Source organism: Sander lucioperca, chromosome 9 (assembly GCF_008315115.2).
Source record: "Sander lucioperca isolate FBNREF2018 chromosome 9, SLUC_FBN_1.2, whole genome shotgun sequence".
Classification (NCBI taxonomy): Eukaryota; Metazoa; Chordata; class Actinopteri; order Perciformes; family Percidae; genus Sander; species Sander lucioperca.
In genome coordinates, this window is record NC_050181.1 from 18,071,548 (window position 1) to 18,091,072 (window position 19,525).

The window sequence follows — 19,525 nt, forward strand, 5'->3', positions numbered from 1 at the left end:
TATACGGCATGCCATAATATATATTATATATATATATCACAAAAAGCCACTAAATTTGATTTGACAATTTCATTACTGAGCTTTTCCAGACATTAAAAACAAAATACTCCTTTCAAAAAAAAGAATACAAAGTGGGAATTTCAAAATAAAAGCGCATCTTAAAGATGACAATATGTATCACTTTGTATGGATACTATTGGATCATTGAGGATTGAATCGATATATCGATCCAGATCGATGTATCGTTACACCCCTATTAGTAACAGTGCTGATCTACAGAAATAGATCCTTCTTATGCTTTAGCTTTGTTATTTGGCTATTTTCACTTAACTAGGAAAACTGTGGTTATTGGACTCTACATATTGTGGTCTGACTCAACCACAAAGATTATGCATTGTTTCTCAGCAGCTCAGCTCCTCAGAAATATTTGTAGAACTAAAAGCCCCCCCTTCACTCCAAACATTAACTTCTGGTTAACCTCTCCTGGTGTAACAGATGTTCCAGTTGTTTACTGTTACTTCACATCTGTTAGCCGAAATCTCCAGAGTCCCGCAGTCATCTTAAAAGGAAATCCTGGGTACCCACCTCCCTGTCCTGCACCGACACATCCCATAGAACCAGCTGCCACAACGCTCTGCACACACACTTTAAGACTTTCCTGCTTCTCCTCCAGACAAAAGGTTTCAGAAGAGGTCAACCATGAAACACCCATAGCATCAGCAGGGCACAGACGCTTCCTCTTGCTAACACCCCCACCCCTCCACCCCCCACCTCTTCCTGGCTTTCAACTCGATGCAGCCTGAACTCCCAAATGTGCTGATCACAGAGACGGTCCACAGGTGGAAATTCTGTGGGATTTGGTGAGTCAGGGGGAAATTAGTTCTGGAAGTAAACTGTAGATGGGGATGGCAAAGTGGAATAGCTTACAATTTGTCACCATTTGTCTTCTGTTGAGTGTGTATGGGCTGGGTAGTTGGGTTGCTCTGGTAGACTGCAAATAGCCTGTGTAATAACAGGTGTGTTTGCAGAACAGGGTTTTTGCAAAATGCCAGGCAAGAAATGATATTTCAAGAGCCTTTAACTGCAGCAGAACCAGAAACATAGTTGTTTGGAATGTTTGGAGTTGAACAGCTTAAGAATACTAAATAACTCCACCATTTGGAAAACAAACACTATTCATGCCAAAATCACAGGGGCACTAACAGTTACAATAATAGATATAAGGTAGCTGGAGATATGTGCTATCCAGAGAATTATTTGGACCCAGGAAATATTGTCTATTAAATTCCAGTTACCAGTACAGTTCTTCCCAAACTGGGCACAATTATATGTAGTCTTTAGGAATGTAACTAGAGCTGCAACAATTAATTGATTTATCAATCAATCGGACAAAAGAAAACTAATTGGCCAATATTTTGGTATCGATTAATCGTTTTAGTCATTTTTCAAGCAAAAATGCCAATCATGCAATGGTTCCAGCTTCTCAAATGTTAAGATTTGTTGCTTTTTTTTGTCATATATGACAGTGAACTGAATATTTGTTTACTGGACTGTTAGTCAAATAAAACTGAGTAAAAAAAAAGTACTGTAAGTGCACAGATCTCCGTGAGCTGTGGGAATTTATATCCACCATTTTGCACTATTTTTTACAGATTTTATAGACAAAACAATTATTAGAGAGAATAATCGCTCCATTCATCGATAATGAATATAAGTGTAACTGAAATGATAGCCTTTACTTGGGCCCACCCTTTCCCCAGTCACATCCACTTCAGGCCTGCTTACTCTCTCAGGGTATTTCATTTGAAATGACGCAGACACTGATTCACTCCTAACAATGAAAGTCAAACTGCCTGGTGAATCTAGCCCGTATGATAGAGCAATAAAAGGCCACTGTGAATTCTACTGTGGACAGGTGATACAGTGAATCCCTTGGAGCGGCTGACTGGAGGATTCCCCCCCCCCCACCCCACCCAGCCTACTGTCTGCTTCCTGGCAGACAAAGCTCCCAGACTCCTGTCAAAACATCTCCTAACTAGGGAGCAGCGGCTACAGCCGTCCCCGGACTCTGTGTGTGTGTGTGTGTGTGTGTGTGGGGAGGGGAGAACTCTACCAGAGAACACAGACAGTCTGTTGGAAGGGTTGACAGGGTGACTACACTGAGGCTGTGTATGTTTATATACTGTATATATATGTGCATATGAAAGTGATGCTCTTTATTTCTTCCCTGCACACGTGCATGTAGTCGTCCTAACATTTATTAAGATATTCAGATTTTTTCTGTCCTGTATTGTTATGAATTGAGTAATTTAAGGTTTTGGACTGTCAGCTGGACAAAACCAGAAACTTATGAAAATGTTCAACAACCAATAAAAAAGGTGCTTGTGCTGCGATTGATCTGCTATTTTTTGGCAGGTTTAGACTTTTTGAATGAGACTCTACACTGGATTCAAAACTAATTTATGAAAAATGAAAAGCCAAAGCTGCCAGTTTCAACTGGAGCAACGAACAAAGGTACGGAACTGCTACAGGAAATAAACAGTAAGTGAATATGGAGTGAGTTTAGTAAACAGAAGATGGACTAAAGGGGCACGTTCATCCTATTGTTCCACAATGTCTGCATCAATCTAAGAGTGGCCACACAAACAGACACATGTCATTGGTATGGTGGAAACAGAAGAAAATACATTCTAATACATTTGAGTTGTAGCTAACTGTTAGAAAAAATTATTTGAAGAGCCACACAGATCCTCTGCTTTACCTGACGCAACAGAGACACACATGCACCCACATGAAAGGCATACAAGTGCAGCCCATCAAAGAAACCCCCATGGAAAACTCAAAGGGTGCCGCACAGTTTTTGGCAGATACCCGTCACCGTTCTCCACGGTTCAAATCCCTCTGGTGGGGGGGGGGACTGGTTGCTGTCTAGAGAACACTGTCAAAATCCCTGGATGGGAACTCTTTTTGAAACGATGGAGGGGAAGAGATGAGGTTGAGGGTGGCAGAGAAAAGAATGAAGAAGAATGACGAGGAGAGGGGGAGGATGGTGGAGGCAGAGGGGAGGGGGAACAATTGAGGTGAGTCAAAGGAAGAAGTGACAGACAAAAGGTGTGACGGAGAGAGAAAAACTGAAAAAACACATCTGTTGCACACACATATTGAACTTTGCTATATGATCGGTTTATTTTACACAGCAGCTTGGAAGATCTGAAGGGGACATTTTTGGCAAGTAAAGACTTTGTGTTGTGCATTTCAGATTTTCTTGACCTTAGGCTGAGCTTAGACAGAAAATATTGGAAATAAAGAGAGGAAGACGGGATGACATGTAACAGTTTGATCCCAGGATGTTGTAGATATGTGCATAGCAAATCATTTGGGGATAATGCTTGTTATTTTTCATCATATGATCCCCTAATTGTAGGTGGAGATGTCCCTATTTTATCTGTGTAGTATACATAACCTGTTTTTTGTTCACATGGATGGTTGCCTATAATGCAGGGTTTGTAAGTGTGCCATGTCCAGGAAACACCTAAATATTTTTTAAGATTATATTTTTGGGGCTTTTTCCCTTTATTTGAAAGTGGATAGATATGAAAGGGGGAGAGAGATGGGGGATGACACGCAGCAAAGGGCAGCAGGTGGGATTCGAACCCTGCTGCCGCCCCGAAATACCTAAATATTAAACGTTTGCTATACAAGTCTCTGGAATTCTGCTGGAGAGATGAGCATATAATATACAGTATTTGCTTAGTGTGCTGATGATAATGTTAAAGATGCTTAGCCTGACATCACCAGACCAAATCGCAAATGCGAGTTAGTCTGGAACCTCCCAGTACATTTTCCATTTCCAAGGGGCGCTATCAAGGGCCGTAGACCAAAACAGGACATATCTGCCAGAACAAAAAAAACAAGAACTGGCAGACTTGGGCTGAGATCACGTGATTATGAAAGCTATAACATAGCAAAAAATCCATGAGCCATGGAAGCACGTGCATATGTTTTGTTGCTCCACTCATTTACTCAGGGGTTTTTCTTTAATTCATCACCGGTCTATATCTGTTTTAATTATACACTACATATAATATATGGACACATGACCATCATCAAGTGTTGCAACTGAGTCAGAATGTGTTTCTAATATATTTTCAGTGAAGATTCACGTGACTTTTCCCTCTATTTTTGACGGAATGGTCCAAGATGCACTTTGCTTCAAAAGTTTGAAAAGGGCCTAACAGAAGGTGCTGAATTATTCAGATGGTGGACATTGGCTTTCTGGGATGAAAAGAGCTGGAGAGAAAGTGTGTCTTTCTCATTCTGAACATATCATTCTGATATTTTTTTCAATAAAGTAGGAGCTGGAGAGAGGTTATGGGGAATACTGGCAAGTCAAGAGATGGATGAAAGGAGGACTGAAGGATAGGAGGGAAATATTTATAGATTAGGGCAGACGGTACGGAGGAGAGAAGCGATAAGACTGAATGAAAGCACAAAGGGCAGAGGAAGGGTCGGGAAAGGGGCCCTCAGAAAACCCTTCACAGAGATCAGAGTGGATGGAGGATGATGGGGAGGTGGTGCAGGGACGGTGGGTGGGGATGTGGCAGGCAGAGATGCAGACTATGCCACACTAAAGCGTGATTTATGTTTCTGTGGAGGCTCCACGCAGAGCTTTCTCCGTAGCCTACGTAAGTGGCCTGAAGTTTATACTTGTGTGTTGGAGTATGCGTTGATGACTTTAAGAGAATAGCAGGGCCGGTGTGTGTGTGTGTGTGTGTGTGTGTGTGTGTGTGTGGGGAGTGTGTGGTAGAGAGTGTGAGATAGTAGTAGTGACTCTAGAGTCCTAGTGAGAGAAACAAAGTGTCTCCCCTGTTCTTTCTGACCACGGTGGGAGATCTGGAGCAGGAGAAGTTAACCCTCTCCTTGATTTCATGTTGTTTATGGAGAAGGAGAACCAGGAAATGAGTCGGGGGGAATGCAACACTACCAAGCCATGGCCGAGCGACGTGCATCGCCACGGCATGTAGTTAAATTTTTTGATGTGCACATCAGGCTACGGTGTACGGTCAGTATCTCAACGTACTTACGTACGTAGCCACGGCGTAGATTTAACGCAGAAGCATAAGACAGCTACATTTGAAAATCTTTTCCCTACCACTAAAACATTTTCAGCCAGCAAGGTGCAGCCGTATAGTCTCATGGTGCTGTGGAGAAGACTGAGCCCCCCCAGGGCAATGAAGGAATTCAATGAGGGAGAAGGCAGACAAGGGTGCAGGCTACGTTCTGGCATGAAGTGAATGAATCCCTGGAGGTCCTGCAGCCAGCTGCTGACACAGGCTGGCTTTATAGCGAGCCAGGGGACCATAAATAAGGCATTATGGGTATGGGGGGGGGGGATGAGCTGGGTTTAAGTGTGCCACTTTAAAAGGCCCTTTCGCCATTAGTTTTGTGTTCAATCTGTTTGAAGTGATAGACCGGTCGGTGTGTGTGTGTGTGTGTGTGTGTGTGTGGACCACACACACTACCAAAGTACACAGACAGTCTGTTGAGTTGACAGGGTGACTACACTGAGGCTGTGTATGTTTATATATTTACAGTATGTGCATATGAATGTGATGGTCTTTATTTCTTCCCTGCACTGTGCATGTAGTCATCCTAACATTTTCTTGAGATATTCTGATTTTCAACCAAGAAGGAATCGATGATCGATATGTATGTGTGTGTGTGTGTGTGTGTGTATGTGTGGCAGCGCTGTATTTCAAGTGGCCAGGCGAGACATAAGTCAGGAGCCCTGAGGGATCTGCCCATCTCAAGACCATGAATCCCCTCTTCCCTGTCTGCTGTGCTGTTAATCGCGTTGGAAGAGCTGGAGTATAATGGCAGCCATCTCATCAGGGAACAAAGCTCTTCGATCACTTGCAATATCTTTTTACATTGTGTTGTGAAGGCTTGGGATGTTAGGCACTTTATCCTTCATTTACTTGTCTTCTACATTTTCACATCTGCTAGAGTTCCACAAATTAGACTTGGGATGTAATGTATTCTCCATTCCCCCCTCTGCCATCAGCTCCTGCCTCCCCCCCCCTTGTCTCTCAGGGACATGTGTACTGCTAGTGCACATGACAGGACAGAGAGTCAATCTGCTCTAGGTTTTTTTTTATTTTTTTTTTATTGGTTATAGCATATATGGTACATTTCTAATTTTATGTTAGGTAACATAATATACATTTCATATTTTTACCATGTTCCTCTGATTTTATGTGTTGGCATAAATGTTTTATATATTATTTATATGAAACATTTCATAAAAAATGATATATATATACCACATATTTGCATTTTAATATTCTTATTTGTGTGTGTTGAGAAGCTGAAGTAGTACTGTGGTTGCAGTTTGTATGGCACTTACAGCTAAAAGTGGAGTTTCTAATAAAGTTTACTTCTCCAGGAAATAACTTTACTCAGCAAATATTCTCTTCTTCAACAAGCCTGAGACACATCCATATAGTAGCTCACACTGACTGTACTGCGTACAAGTTTTCTTTTTACATTTGGAAGGTGAACAGCTACACTGGAGCAAGGTAGTTAGTGCCTTGCTCAAAGGCAGCTGGGTGTGTTTATTTTTCAGATAGGGAAGGTGTTTCTAAGTAGTTACCCCAGGAAAACAATAAAACTGAAGAACATGGGAGCATTTTTTTTGCACAATGTACAAACCTACATGCATACTGTTAAAGAGCACTTTACTTTCATATGGAAATCCAATCAAATACTGTTTGGTATTTGTCATTTCCATACTAAGCTGACAGCGGATCAAAGTATTTGCAAATACAGGGTTTGTTTTAGCCTTTTTCAGAGCAGATGGGTGGAGTCAGGCACACAGGACAAGGCAAGGAGTGTCAATTATTACTAAGTATTAGTCAATTTAATATATTTTTTTTGTGATTATGTCACAGATTACGTCACAAAAGATGTCCTGATTTATCTGCATTGTCTTGAAGTGCTACACTCCACCAATCTGGTACTCCCGAGAGAAACAAACCACATGGAAGTATTTGCAAATTAGACCTTATGATCCAGATCTGGTCTGCAGGAAGAGAACTGCTTGTCCTGTAATACACTAAAGAATAAGCTATAAACATATAAATACCACTTGGCATACCTTCTTCTGTGAGTGTGCGGTCGCTGGGTTTTCGAGGTCCACGGAGCGTGAAAATCCACAAAATTTGACAGGATACAAGGGTTAGTTCATTCCAACACTTGTTCTTTAAAAGCAGAGACTGACACAAATGCCCCCCTTAAAATAACTCCGGGAACATGACAGGGATAATAGAATTTATGTCTCTGGATTAGTGTTAGTGATGGAGCATTTACAGACAAATCTACTGTTTTTGGAGAGATTAGCACACAAAATCTGGATGGCATTACATGTTAATATATGGAAATACCTGCTAAAAATGCATAAGCTTCCTTGATAATGGTGCTATGCTAACTGGCAGTAAGAGACCTATGATTGGACATGCATGTGAGCAAGAGGGAAAATCTGTCTCAGTAGGTACAAAAGCCGGGAACGCATTGTGGTTTAAAATATGGAAATCCCAGCAGGAGTTCATTTGTCAGTTCATTGTCAGCATTTTTAGCTTTTGGCTTTTTAGTCTTTTCTTCGTGTGGGAGACGCTGACAATAATGCTTTTTTTGTGCTTTAATGGAGAAATCTGAATAACAAAACAAGTCACTGCCATTTCAGAAAATACTTTTTGAAACAATGAAATGCTGACCTTCTGGTTCAAATACAGGTCCAGGCCATAATGACTTAAGGTACGAGTGCAAGACCAGTATAAACCCTTCATTTGTAGACCAGCAACATCACAAAAACCTGCGATCTAGACTGTAAAAAATCATACCCATATTTCCCTGACAGTGACACATTATTCCTGAGGCTGAAGACTGATTATGGAGGACAGAATGAAAGCCTGGAAACTTTTGATTTCCTCTAACACTGTCAAACTCAAGGCCCTCGGGCCAAATCCAGCATCTCGCTGATTTTTGATACGGCCCGCATATCAATTTTGGTTCACAAATGTTCTTGGCCCACATAGTTTTGGCTGCTTTTTCAAAATTTTTTGCCACTTTTCCCACGTTTTTTTCCCCAATGTTTTTGTTGCTTTTTTTCGACCTCTTTGGCGCTTTTTTCTTTGATGGCTAAGGTTAATTTTTTGCTGACTTTCTTTGGTCTTTGTGTCGAACAATCTCAGTCAGATGACTATATGAGACATGCATGTCAATAAAATATACATGTCTGGCTCTTGATGTGATTCTCATTTTCCAGTGTGGCCCTTAGAGAAATTCAGTTAGACACCCCTGCTCTAACGGCACAACTGTCGAGTCAAACGGCGATGAAAAAAAGCAATTGAGAGAGAGAGAGAGAGAGAGAGAGAGAGAGAGAGAGAGAGAGAGAGATTGTTTCTGTGCGTGTGGTTGTCATCACTGCTTCCTGAATACGGCTACGGAAATCAGACCCACAGGGAGGGGAAGGTCAGGGCAGCCCTCCCCGACCTCGGTGCACTGAGAAGGGGCTTGGCTGCCACCGGAGCTCCCCTCGTGGGACAGATCGTTTACCCCACATTCTCTCTCGTCCACACATGCATATACTTATATGGAGAGAAACACACATGCTAGCAGATCTGCTCTTACCCTCATCTCTTTTTTGTCAAACACAAATATATAGATACAAATAAAATTTGATTAACTGTTGAATTCATTTATTGAGAAAAAAAATCCAGCAGTTCAAGCTTCTCAAATGTGAGGATTTGCTGCTTTACTCGTTTTTTTTTGTTTTTTTTAAATAATCAGTGGTGGAATGTAACTAAGTACATTTACTCCAGTACTGTACTTCAGTCCAAATGTTGAGGTCCTTGTACTTTACTTGAGTCTTTTCTTGCATTTGGGGTATGGACTGTTTGGACAAAATGAGGAATTTTAAAGATTTTGAACACTTATCCAATAACAACGCCAGATTAATCAATGATTAATACAATCATTAGTTGCAACCTTCTCTGTGTCCTACTGACATGACTCTGGACCTCTCGTTAAAAAGGAATTCTGGATAAAGAGCACAGACGGATAGAAGCTCAAACATCCCATGATTGAAGCGACAGACTCGACAAAGCAGAGAAAAAGCCCCGTCTTGACGCAGTGATCTCCTGTCATTAGGAGGCGCCCTCAGACAGCCTCACGCCGACACTGAGCGATGAACAGTGGATAGCAAAACCGCCAATCAATACAAATCTCCATAACACACTCCAAACACGCTGTCGATAAAGCCTCAGACGTGTCCCCTCGCCGCCGCGCCACTTCATAATCTCACCCAATCACGGCACGCCGCTGAGGTCACTCTGATCTATGCTCTACATTGAGAAATAACGTAAGAAATCATAAAGACTTCTTCAACTGCAGATGAGGGGGTCCTCGCTGTGATTGGTTCAATTGATTGGCTGTTAAGCGGAGCGAGTAAGAGAGTGAGTGTGCTCCAGTGTTGCCGTGACATCAATCACGTGTTAAAAGGACATTCAGGGGGACTCCGGCGCATATTGATTAGTCATTAAGTACTAACCGGCCTAAGGGAAGACGGGGCGGGGGAGTAGCTGACGTGCTGGTAATCTATTACCTGAAGGGGGAGAGGGGAGGGGGGGTGGCGAGGATCAATAGGTCTCACACAGGAAGGGGCGATTCCAGGATTTTTTAAGTGGGGTGGCATGGGGACCAATAATCAGTCAGGGGGGGGCTGCCATTTTATCAGAATACAGTGGACGCCTGAAGAGGAGAAACTATGCCGTAATGCACAGGGGGAAAAGTTTTAAAAAGTAGAAACTATACTTTTCCATCTTGTTAATCATCTAGAAAAGCTGAGAGAGAGAGAGAGAGAGAGAGAGAGAGAGAGAGAGATTTAAAGAATGGAAAACCCCATATAAAAAAATACACAGAAAAGAAATTTATATAAAGAAAAAAAAGCTGACTCTGGCTCATCCACAGAGACTGGAAAAGTTTTCCTCCTTTTTCAGTTGTCCTCCGACAAGCTAGAAAGCTGTCAACACTTCATCGCTGCTTCCCTCCCCGCCGCTAAACTATCGCTCTCTTCCTCCCTTAATGTCTCTGGAGGCTGTTTGGAATAAAAAATTTAAAAAAACAATGACAAAAGCTCTCTTCCATCTCTCCTCCCCTCACACCCCCCTCTTCCTCCCCCTCGGCCCGTGAGAACTACACGCTGGCAGTTCTGACACTGGTGGTCGGTCGGGGCGGGGGACCACCGCTCACAGATGTCTGCTTCTTCTCCAAACTCCTGAAGTGGACAGGGTATGGAATAGGATATGTGGAGAAAGGGGGGAGGGGCAGTGGCCTGACGTCTTGAAAATATCATGTAATGAGGGCTAATTGAGATCCCTTTAATCTAGACGCTTTCCTCTGTGTGTGTGTGTGTGTGTGTGTGTGTGTGTGTGTGTGTGTGTGATTTAAGAGCCCAATTACTCATCAAAGAGACGGCATGAGCCACCCCTGTCATCACGCAGTCATTAAAAGACGACAGGAGCAATAATGTCACTAAATACTTGTTTCTACAGGAGAAGAAAGAGGAATAAATGAGGACCGAATGAACTGGACGAAAAAAGGATGTTATTTAATCCTCATGGGCATTTCATATCTGATGTTGCTCATCTCAGTTTCAGTCGAGCTACAGGTTGTGAAAATGAATTGGTCTTTCTGCCACGGCAGCCAATGGCAGAAATCTGAATTAATTCCAATTTTTTCACCTCAGATACTTACAATGGTTGACAGCTGAACCTAAATGGATTTAGGAAGAGACCCAAAATAATTTGGATTGGATAAGCAGATTAAATACTGGATTCAGATTTGTTAAAATGTAATCACAACCTAATCATGCACCCTGATGAAGGGAAAATAGCTAAACATATTTGGAGAATAAATCATGGTAAATTGGAGAAGAGAATTGCTACAATTGGGACTTAAATACTGGACTTAACAACAAGTGTAGATACAGCTGAAGCGCCTTCAACACGGTAATTATCCTTTCTTTGGGACGCATGTTAGCTTTCTAGAATGCAAACATAAATACCGTACATGATACACATCGATGGAATGAACCACGACAAACTGGAAGAGAAGGCGAGCAGCATGACATGCAACAAATCTAGATCTGTATTCCTGGGATAGACTGATTATGGACTGATTATCGGCCCTGGCTGATTATTGGGCCATTTTTTGGCAGTTTGCAGATTATCTGTATCAGCGTTTTATTTGCCTGATAACTGATAAAGTTAATGAATTAAAAAGTTGTTTTTTTTTTCCAAAAAGCGTTTGAAAGTTTCTAATTCATTAAATAATTGCTTAAAGCATTTAAACTACGTTTTGTGTTGGAGTTTGTAACATTCCAAAATCTGAATTTTGACTTAAAGATTTTCATTTTCACTGTAAATGCATATCGATTCCAAATATAGGTTATCAGTTTCATTAACTACTAATAATCGGTATCAGCATGAAAAACCAGTATCGGTCGATCCCTAGTGTATTTCCAAGACTAAACTGTACTAAACCTGTACTTTCTGGGAGCACAGCAGCCCAGAGTTCACAGCTCACATACTTTCTCTACGCCTCGCCCTCATCTCAAAGCTGCGCCACCAACTCCGTGACGAAGACATGCCTCGCTTGTACTGAACTATTAATACACTTCCTCACAATGGCTCAATTTGCATAAGCAAATGAGGGCCAAAAGGAGTGATTAGGTTTTGTTTCAGACAGTCATTGCTGTGGCAAATCTCCGCCCAGCAGCTGTTGGCCTCATTCACGGCGGTGCTGAGTCATTTCAGCGCCGTCACAAAAGGGCGATAGATCGCTGCTATCACCATTGAAATGCAGATCGTTGAAATAAAAGATCCAAACATGCAGATACACACTTTGCTACAATCCTCAGAACAGAGTCAGAGAAAAGAGCGTGGAGAGTCTTCTGTGGCAGTCCTAATTATTTTAATGAGGTTTTTATTTTTTATTTTTCTCTTCCACAGTTAAATCATTGCATTTAATTAAATAAAGAAAACAACTTTTGGAGCTGTGTGTATGTAAGAGTGTGTGGAGGGGAAGGGGTGGGTGGGTAATAACATTGAATTCGTTGAAACAGGGGGGCTCTTAATCCCAAATGCAGTTAAGCTTATCAAAGTGGAGAAGGGGGGGGGGGCACCAGAAGAAAACACAATTGTGATTCAACTCATTGGCAACCAGTCGGCTAATTCTGCCCCGCAATTCCCCCAAATAAAAAAAAAAAGTCTTTTGTGTTGGTGTACCCACTGCAGATACACTAAAATGCTATTGAGCACACCGCTGAGAATTCTGGGTAAAAAAAGACTTGTGTCTCCATAGCTGTACCGTTACTATAGGAACAACCATATCTACTCTGCCCATAAATCCTAATGTGGGGAAAATGAGGTTTGCAAAAATTCCAAGCAAATTTGGAGACTTAAGAGATTTAAATGCAAAGAAGGCGTTCTCCGTTCTTTTGATTGAGCGTTTGAATCATAATTTTGGACTTTTCAGAGTGTATTTATTTCATAAGTTTAGACAAAATGGAAAGCTGATGCATTTGAGATGCATTTTGGCTTATTTTGTTAAAAACAGAAAAATGGCACTGTAGAAACAACTTGTGAAATATATAAAAAGTATTGTTTTGGCATGGAAACTGTTTTGTATGGAAAGGAGGGAAAAATAGCAGTTTTTCTTTCTCTCACTCCTGTTCTTCTCAAATCCGCTGTTGGAAAATATTTTTGCTTCATTTCCAACAGTTCCTTCTTTCTAGCTTTCCCTCCCTTCCTCTCCTGACCACCCCAAACCTCCTCTCATCCTTCTCTTTTCCTACCTCCCTGGACTAAATAAAAAACAGTGGTTGGGATGCCGGCTGCAGCTCTGCTGACAGCTTTAGAGAGACTCCCTGTCTTCTCTGCCCTCCATGTGGGAAACCTGAGGCCTCAGCGCTGTGGGGAGCGCGCTGCGATGAAGACCAGCCTGGGAGGCCTGATCTCCATTTCCTGGAACCAAACACTCACACACAACCACACATATATAATACAATTTACTCATGCAGCTGCAGCTATCTAATCAGGATCTCGGACAGAAAATCTTCAGATGTGCAGTTTCAGGAGTGCAGAAAACACAGTGTTATCCAGCGGCAGATACAGTGGCAGATATGGAGCATTTTGGAAATGCTTTTGAAATGGTCACTATTCCAAACCATTAAGCCTCAACTATGTTTGCCAAATGAAATGTTTCAGAGAAGACATCCAGGTTTTCCTTTTCATTATGAGGCTTAGGTGCAGCACCCAAGCAGTTTTTGGGCACCACCTAAGCCGAATGAATGTAAAATCAATTGTAAGCATTAAAACTAACTAAGTGACTTTTGTTACATCTAATAATTGTAGTTGGTCCCCATTGGACTTCTACACATTTTGTCTTTAATCTTTTTGAGTGTTATGTATGCATTACCTGCTCTAGCTTTTCCAACTTTTTAGACACAGGTTTGATAATAACGGTCCAAAATTATGTGAAATTGCATTTTTTTTCTTGAGGGAGGACCCCTAAACCCCCAGCGAATACCGAAGTCTCACACAAACCTACGGAAAACACTGAGTAAGACTAAATAGTTTCACGTGATGAGTCTAAACAGAACATACTGAACTTCCAACATACAAAACGTGTGGAAAATATGCTTTAGGCAAGTGTACTGAACTTGTAAGTGAAGCCTAAAGACAGCAACAACAAAAGCCCCATGTCACAGTTAAAACAAGAACACAGTGAATACACAACTGAGCTGCAAGGATCTTTGTGTCAGTAGGTGACACATTTGGGATGAGCAATTCTTCTGAATCTTATATCGCAATATTGATATATATTATGACATAGTACATTATCTGGAAATTCAATTAGGGAACTATTGATGCATAATGGTAAATCTAATTCTAGATGAGATGGCTGTCTGGATGTCTGTTTATGTTTGAGTGGTAGAGAGTAGATCTTAATGATGCAATGCCACTTAACCTAAATGGGTTAACATACATCTTTGGTACTGAAGTGACACTTGTACTGCAGAAGTGTAACACTGATCAAGGCCGAACGGTCCTGAACATTTTGGCTTGACGTCTTTGAGTTCAACCCTCTTCTGTCATTACACATTTATTGATTGGTTGAAGTGTGCGTTTTGCTCCAGTATGTCCAAAACTCTGCCGCCAGGGTCCTCACCCACACCAAGACCTAGCAGCACATCACTCCAACCCTAGTCTATATCATTGACGTTCCACTACCAGGATTGCTCTGTTGCCGACAGAAATTCTGCCGGATTTCACTCATTTAGGCCGGATATCCGTTGCCTTGGCTTCCTTTGTGTTGTAATTCTAACCTCTGGTGGATTTGTGAGGACTATGGTTAACTGCTCCTCAGATCTCTGCAGGGTAAATCCAGACAGCTAGCTAGACTATCTGTCCAATCTGAGTTTTCAGTTGCACCACTAAAACGTTTGAACGTACACGTTCCATCAAAACAAGTTCCTTCCCGAGGCTATTTAGCAGAGGCACCGTGGCTCCGTGCGGCGCTTAGCGTCGCCCAAGACCATCTGTCTTCCATCCATACACCCCACCCTGAAACCTGTGGTCCTCAGATGCTGGCCTGCTCTCCATTCCCCACACCAGACTCTGTACCTTCGGAGACAGAGCCTTTAGTGTTGCAGCCCCATCCCTCTGGAACCCCCTCCCTGCAGATATCCGCAATGCTACATCCCTGGACAACTCCTCAAACACCACAGCCTACAACCTCCCTTTGCTTAGCTTAGCCACAGTAATTATGTAAAGTGTCCTTGGGTTTCGTGAAAGGCGCTATATAAATAAAAGTTATTATTATTATTAGTGTCTGTTTTTGGCTAGTAAAGGGAATTTAGTGACACAAGATTAACAGACTTCACCACACTGAAGCAAAAACACTGTAAATCTGATACTGTCACAAAGTCCTGCTCAGCTATTTGGAACATTGCCCACCATGGTCACATACCATTGTTAGAAAAATCTCAGACGGTTGACATAACCATCACACTGTATACTGTATGTCGTCATATTGCCCACCCCTATATGAATTATCATAACTTGATATTTCAGAAGTCATCTTTATTTTTATGAAACCCAGACCAAAAATATCCACTTGTATTATGAAGATTTAGATCTTTCATGTGCAGACCAAATTTGTTTTTGTTTTAAATCTTTTAGCAAATTCTAAGATCCCAAAGCATCTTATACTGACAACAAAAGATTATAAAAATATATCTTCATCAGCAAGCCGAGAGCACAACATCCTGACAGCAGACTCCATTCATCAAAGGCCAGTTCATCCGGTCTTACAATATGTGTACACGCACGCACGCACACACACACACACACACACACACACACACACACACACACACACACACACACACACACACACACACACACACACAAAACATATCCACGCAGAGCCTGTGTCACAGTCACGGTACACTATTTGATGAAAATGATGTGTTGGAGGAATGACGACTGAGTCTGTACCATTCACAGTTTGAAATTGTTCTGGCCAGGCAATCATCAATGCATAAAAGCCTTCCATCCCCGGAGGCTAACCACAACAATCCAACAGTTCACATGGCGGCGGATTCCCACTAAAAGGACAGAGCGCTGTTGCTCGGCTGTTTGGCTCGGGAGCTGTTGCTGTGCATCACATGAGAGAAAAAAGCCTTCAGGCGAACGTCATATCTAAGCATCGGAAAATGAACGCAGGCCAAAAGCCTTCGCATCGCAAGCAACGTTATGAGAGGGAGCAACACGACACGGAGCGCTAATGGCTGCGAGCCCATATCACACAAAAGAGGATTCCTAATCACCAGAACTATGTTTAATACCCCAGGGGAGTTAAGGGCACACACAAATACCACACAGTTCGCCTGCTGCATCAAAATCACTCTATTTCTCTTTTTCACACACACACACACACACACACACACACACACACACACACACACACACACACACACACACAGAGGTGATATTATCTGTGAGCTGCATAACAGACGGCTCATGCTGCGCCCGCTGCTAGAATAAAAGCAGTGCTTTCATATGGGGCGCTCTGCTATCGCTAATGATTAACCAGATTTGGACAGCACGCCGATTCTCACAACACTTCAAAGACAAGAAAAACAGAGGATTCAACTGCTTTAATAGGCCCCGGGCCCGAACCCACGCGAGAACGCACACTTCAACCCTTCAATAAATGTGTAGGCTATTTAAAGATGAGGGCCCTGATGTGATTTTTATGGGGTGTAAGAACATCTCGTTGCAAGGGGGGGAGGAGATGTAAGAGTTGCGGGAGAAATGTAGAGAGGATGGAAAACGTGAGTGTGTGTTTTCTGGTATAAAGCTACAGCAGAAGAGGCAGACGGACGCAGAGCACAATCACAGCTAATCAAAAGCCAGCCAGGCTTGCTTGTTTTCCAAAGGGAAGACAATCATAAATATCTTTATTTCAAAGCGGACTCTGTGCTCCCGACGGTGTAATGAAAAAGTCCCCCCCCGCTGTCCTGTGGTCTGTTGTGTGCATGTGTGTGTTTTCTCATTTCCCCTGTCTTTGCTGCAGACTCTGATCTAATAATCGTGAAGTTGAGAAGTGATGCGTCCTGTGCGGCGGTAAGTAAAGGGACTCTGGAGTCTTGTGTCTATGTCTACGGCCTAAATAATGGCGCATCGGAGGCCCTGTGCCAAAGATGTTAAAGTTTTAGCATCTTTGCTTTCTCTTCACCCCCCCTGCTGTTTCAGGTACTTTGTGAGAAAAATGGAGAGACAAGAAAGATAATGTCTGAAGACGGGGAGCAGGAACATGAAGTGCATAGAGACATTAATACTGTATGTCATCGGCTGGAAGCGGCAGAATACGGGATGAGGAGGGCAGCGCAGAGGAGGAACAGGAGCGGGAACATTTCAGAGAGGATGTTGCAACACCCTGTAACTCCCCGGCAAACTCTTTCCTGCATAATGACTTGACTGTTTCATATGCATCGTCAAACAAGTCTTTTTTGTCGTCTCCCCACGATTACAACTGAAGTCCCCACTTACACTCTCCCGGAACATTGCTGAACATCTCCCTCTGGGTTTGATATTCGTAAAAAAGGTCATCAGGTCGTTAAAAAAAAGGGGGCCATTTCACTGTCAGGGGCCATTCCGCAGAAAGACTTATGAAAAGGAAAATGTGAAATCCATCCCTGTGCTACCTGAAAGTCAACCCCTGACCATATATCTGCCACAATGGGGGCCGCAGTGGGTTCGCTGTTTCCAAGATTTCAGCCACTGACTGACTGACAAGAGCCATTCATGGGTTTGGAGGCAGGGGAAGGAGGTTTACCAGGGAACAGGCTGGGCTAATGAAAACCAGCAGGCTGTCCGGGTCTGCGCGTCATCGTGCTGTGATTTAAACTTAAAGAAAATTGAGACATTTCAGATAGAGCCACGCTTCATCTGAATACACAAAATAGCACCCACACATAAGGGTACAAGAACACACACCTCTTGAGTCTATCTATCTAGAAAATACACACACATTTACAGACACAAACAGAGACAAGTGTGACAAAAAAGAGAGCTGAGCCAAAAGGCAAAGCTCTCAATCTACCGGTCAGTTTTCGTTCCTACCCTCACCTATGGTCATGAAGACTGGGTCATGACCAAAAGAACGAGATCCAGGGTACAAGCGGCCGAAATGGGTTTCCTCAGGAGGGTGGCTGGTGTCTCCCTTAGAGATAGGGTGAGAAGCTCAGTCATCCGTGAGGAGCTCGGAGTAGAGCCGCTGCTCCTTCGCGTCGAAAGGAGCCAGTTGAGGTGGTTCGGGCATCTGGTAAGGATGCCCCCTGGGCGCCTCCCTAGGGAGGTGTTCCAGGCACGTCCAGCTGGGAGGAGGCCTCGGGGAAGACCCAGGACTAGGTGGAGGGATTATATCTCCAACCTGGCCTGGGAACGCCTCGGGATCCCCCAGTCGGAGCTGGTTAATGTGGCTCGGGAAAGGGAAGTTTGGGGTCCCCTGCTGGAGCTGCTACCCCCGCGACCCGACACCAGATAAGCGGAAGAAGATGGATGGATGGCTGAAACAGAGACAAGTGACCTACTCTCCAGTTTGACCTACCTGTCATCATCAAACACCTCTCCATCCAAGCCCTCTCTTTATCAGCACCAGGCCTCTCCACTCAGCGTCTACATATGTTTATGTGTGGGGATGCCATTATTCAGAGCTGGGCTCCTACAGTCTTAAATCAAAACGCTTATTAGATTATATATAATCCGCCCTTTTCCACTGTCACATGTTTCTCAGTTTAGGATGAATTAATGCACAGTGGGGGCAGGGGGGTATCTGCCTCTAGGGGTATAACGTCCTAAATATTTTCTGGTTAATGGATTTATTGCTTAGGGTTCAAAATGTTAGAAATGTTGTTTTTTTTCTGGTGGCCAAGTAATCTAAAATGCATACCAGAACTGTCCAGATTCCAGTCCACCCAGGACATTTTGTTGCATGTCTTCCCCTCATCTCTCCACCCGAGTCTATAATATCTGCCAGCAAATTAGGGCAAAAAGCCACAGAGAATTTCAGAAAATAGTTAAAATTGTCCACCACAATTTACCAGAGCCCAAAGGCAATATCTTTAAATGGCTTGTTTTGTCCAAGCAACCCGGAAATATTCCGTTTATAATGAGGTGATAAAGAGAAAAGCAACAAATTGTCACATCTGAAAGCTGGAAGGAGAGAATGTTTGCCATTTTTGCTTGATAAACAACTTAAATGATTTACCGATGATAGGAAATTGTTGAGTAACAGTTGACTGTGGAGCACTTAACATACAGATCAAAAATACTGTAAAACTAAAATACAAATGTGTTGCACTTAGTAAGGACGGACAGGACTTCACAATACACGACATGCATAATACATGGGAGTCAAACATAAACACACCAGGGATTGCAGTCGGACAGCTGAGTGATGGAAAGTGCCATCCATGACAGTAAATGTGGGTCAACAGCCTTTTAGGGTCACACCGAGCTCTTATGCTGCCCTTGTGCTAAAACCCAAATGGCTAAGAGTTCCCCACTTACACCCCCGCCTCCCATGTCCCCCCCCATGACAGACCGCATCCCATTCCCAGCGGGAGATAAAGCAGAATGCACGTCACGCCAGCAGTACACTAATGTGCAACATACTGTCAGAGTCCAGCAGCAGTTAAGCTCTTTTCTAGAGTGCTATTAAGAATGTTGGCAAATCTTTGATCTGATGAATATTAAATACTTTAAGTGGATTCCACTGAGACAGTTGTGACATTAATGGCTGTGCCGTGATTCCAGCTCTTTTGTCACTGTGGACTTTCTGAAAAATAAAGTTTGAATCTTTGGTTTGCCTTGGAGAAACAGTGTGGGGAAAGTAA

The 19,525-nt window shown here is 42.8% G+C and overlaps 1 protein-coding gene across 14 annotated transcripts in view; it reads right to left on the reverse strand.

The window, feature by feature from the left end:
• Positions 1–19,525, reverse strand: part of pard3ab (par-3 family cell polarity regulator alpha, b) — a 354,566-nt gene that overhangs the window by 31,080 nt on the left and 303,961 nt on the right. For 2 of the 14 annotated variants that reach the window (XR_004898393.1, XM_036005565.1), the window contains exon 25: positions 7,157–7,179. The exons of the other annotated variants lie outside the window; for them this stretch is intronic. Coding sequence is in view for 1 of the 2 variants with exons in the window: in XM_036005565.1 (XP_035861458.1) it covers positions 7,157–7,179 (23 nt within the window). In the remaining variant the exon portion in view is untranslated. The remainder of the gene's footprint in view (positions 1–7,156; positions 7,180–19,525) is intronic. 14 annotated transcript variants of the gene reach the window in all.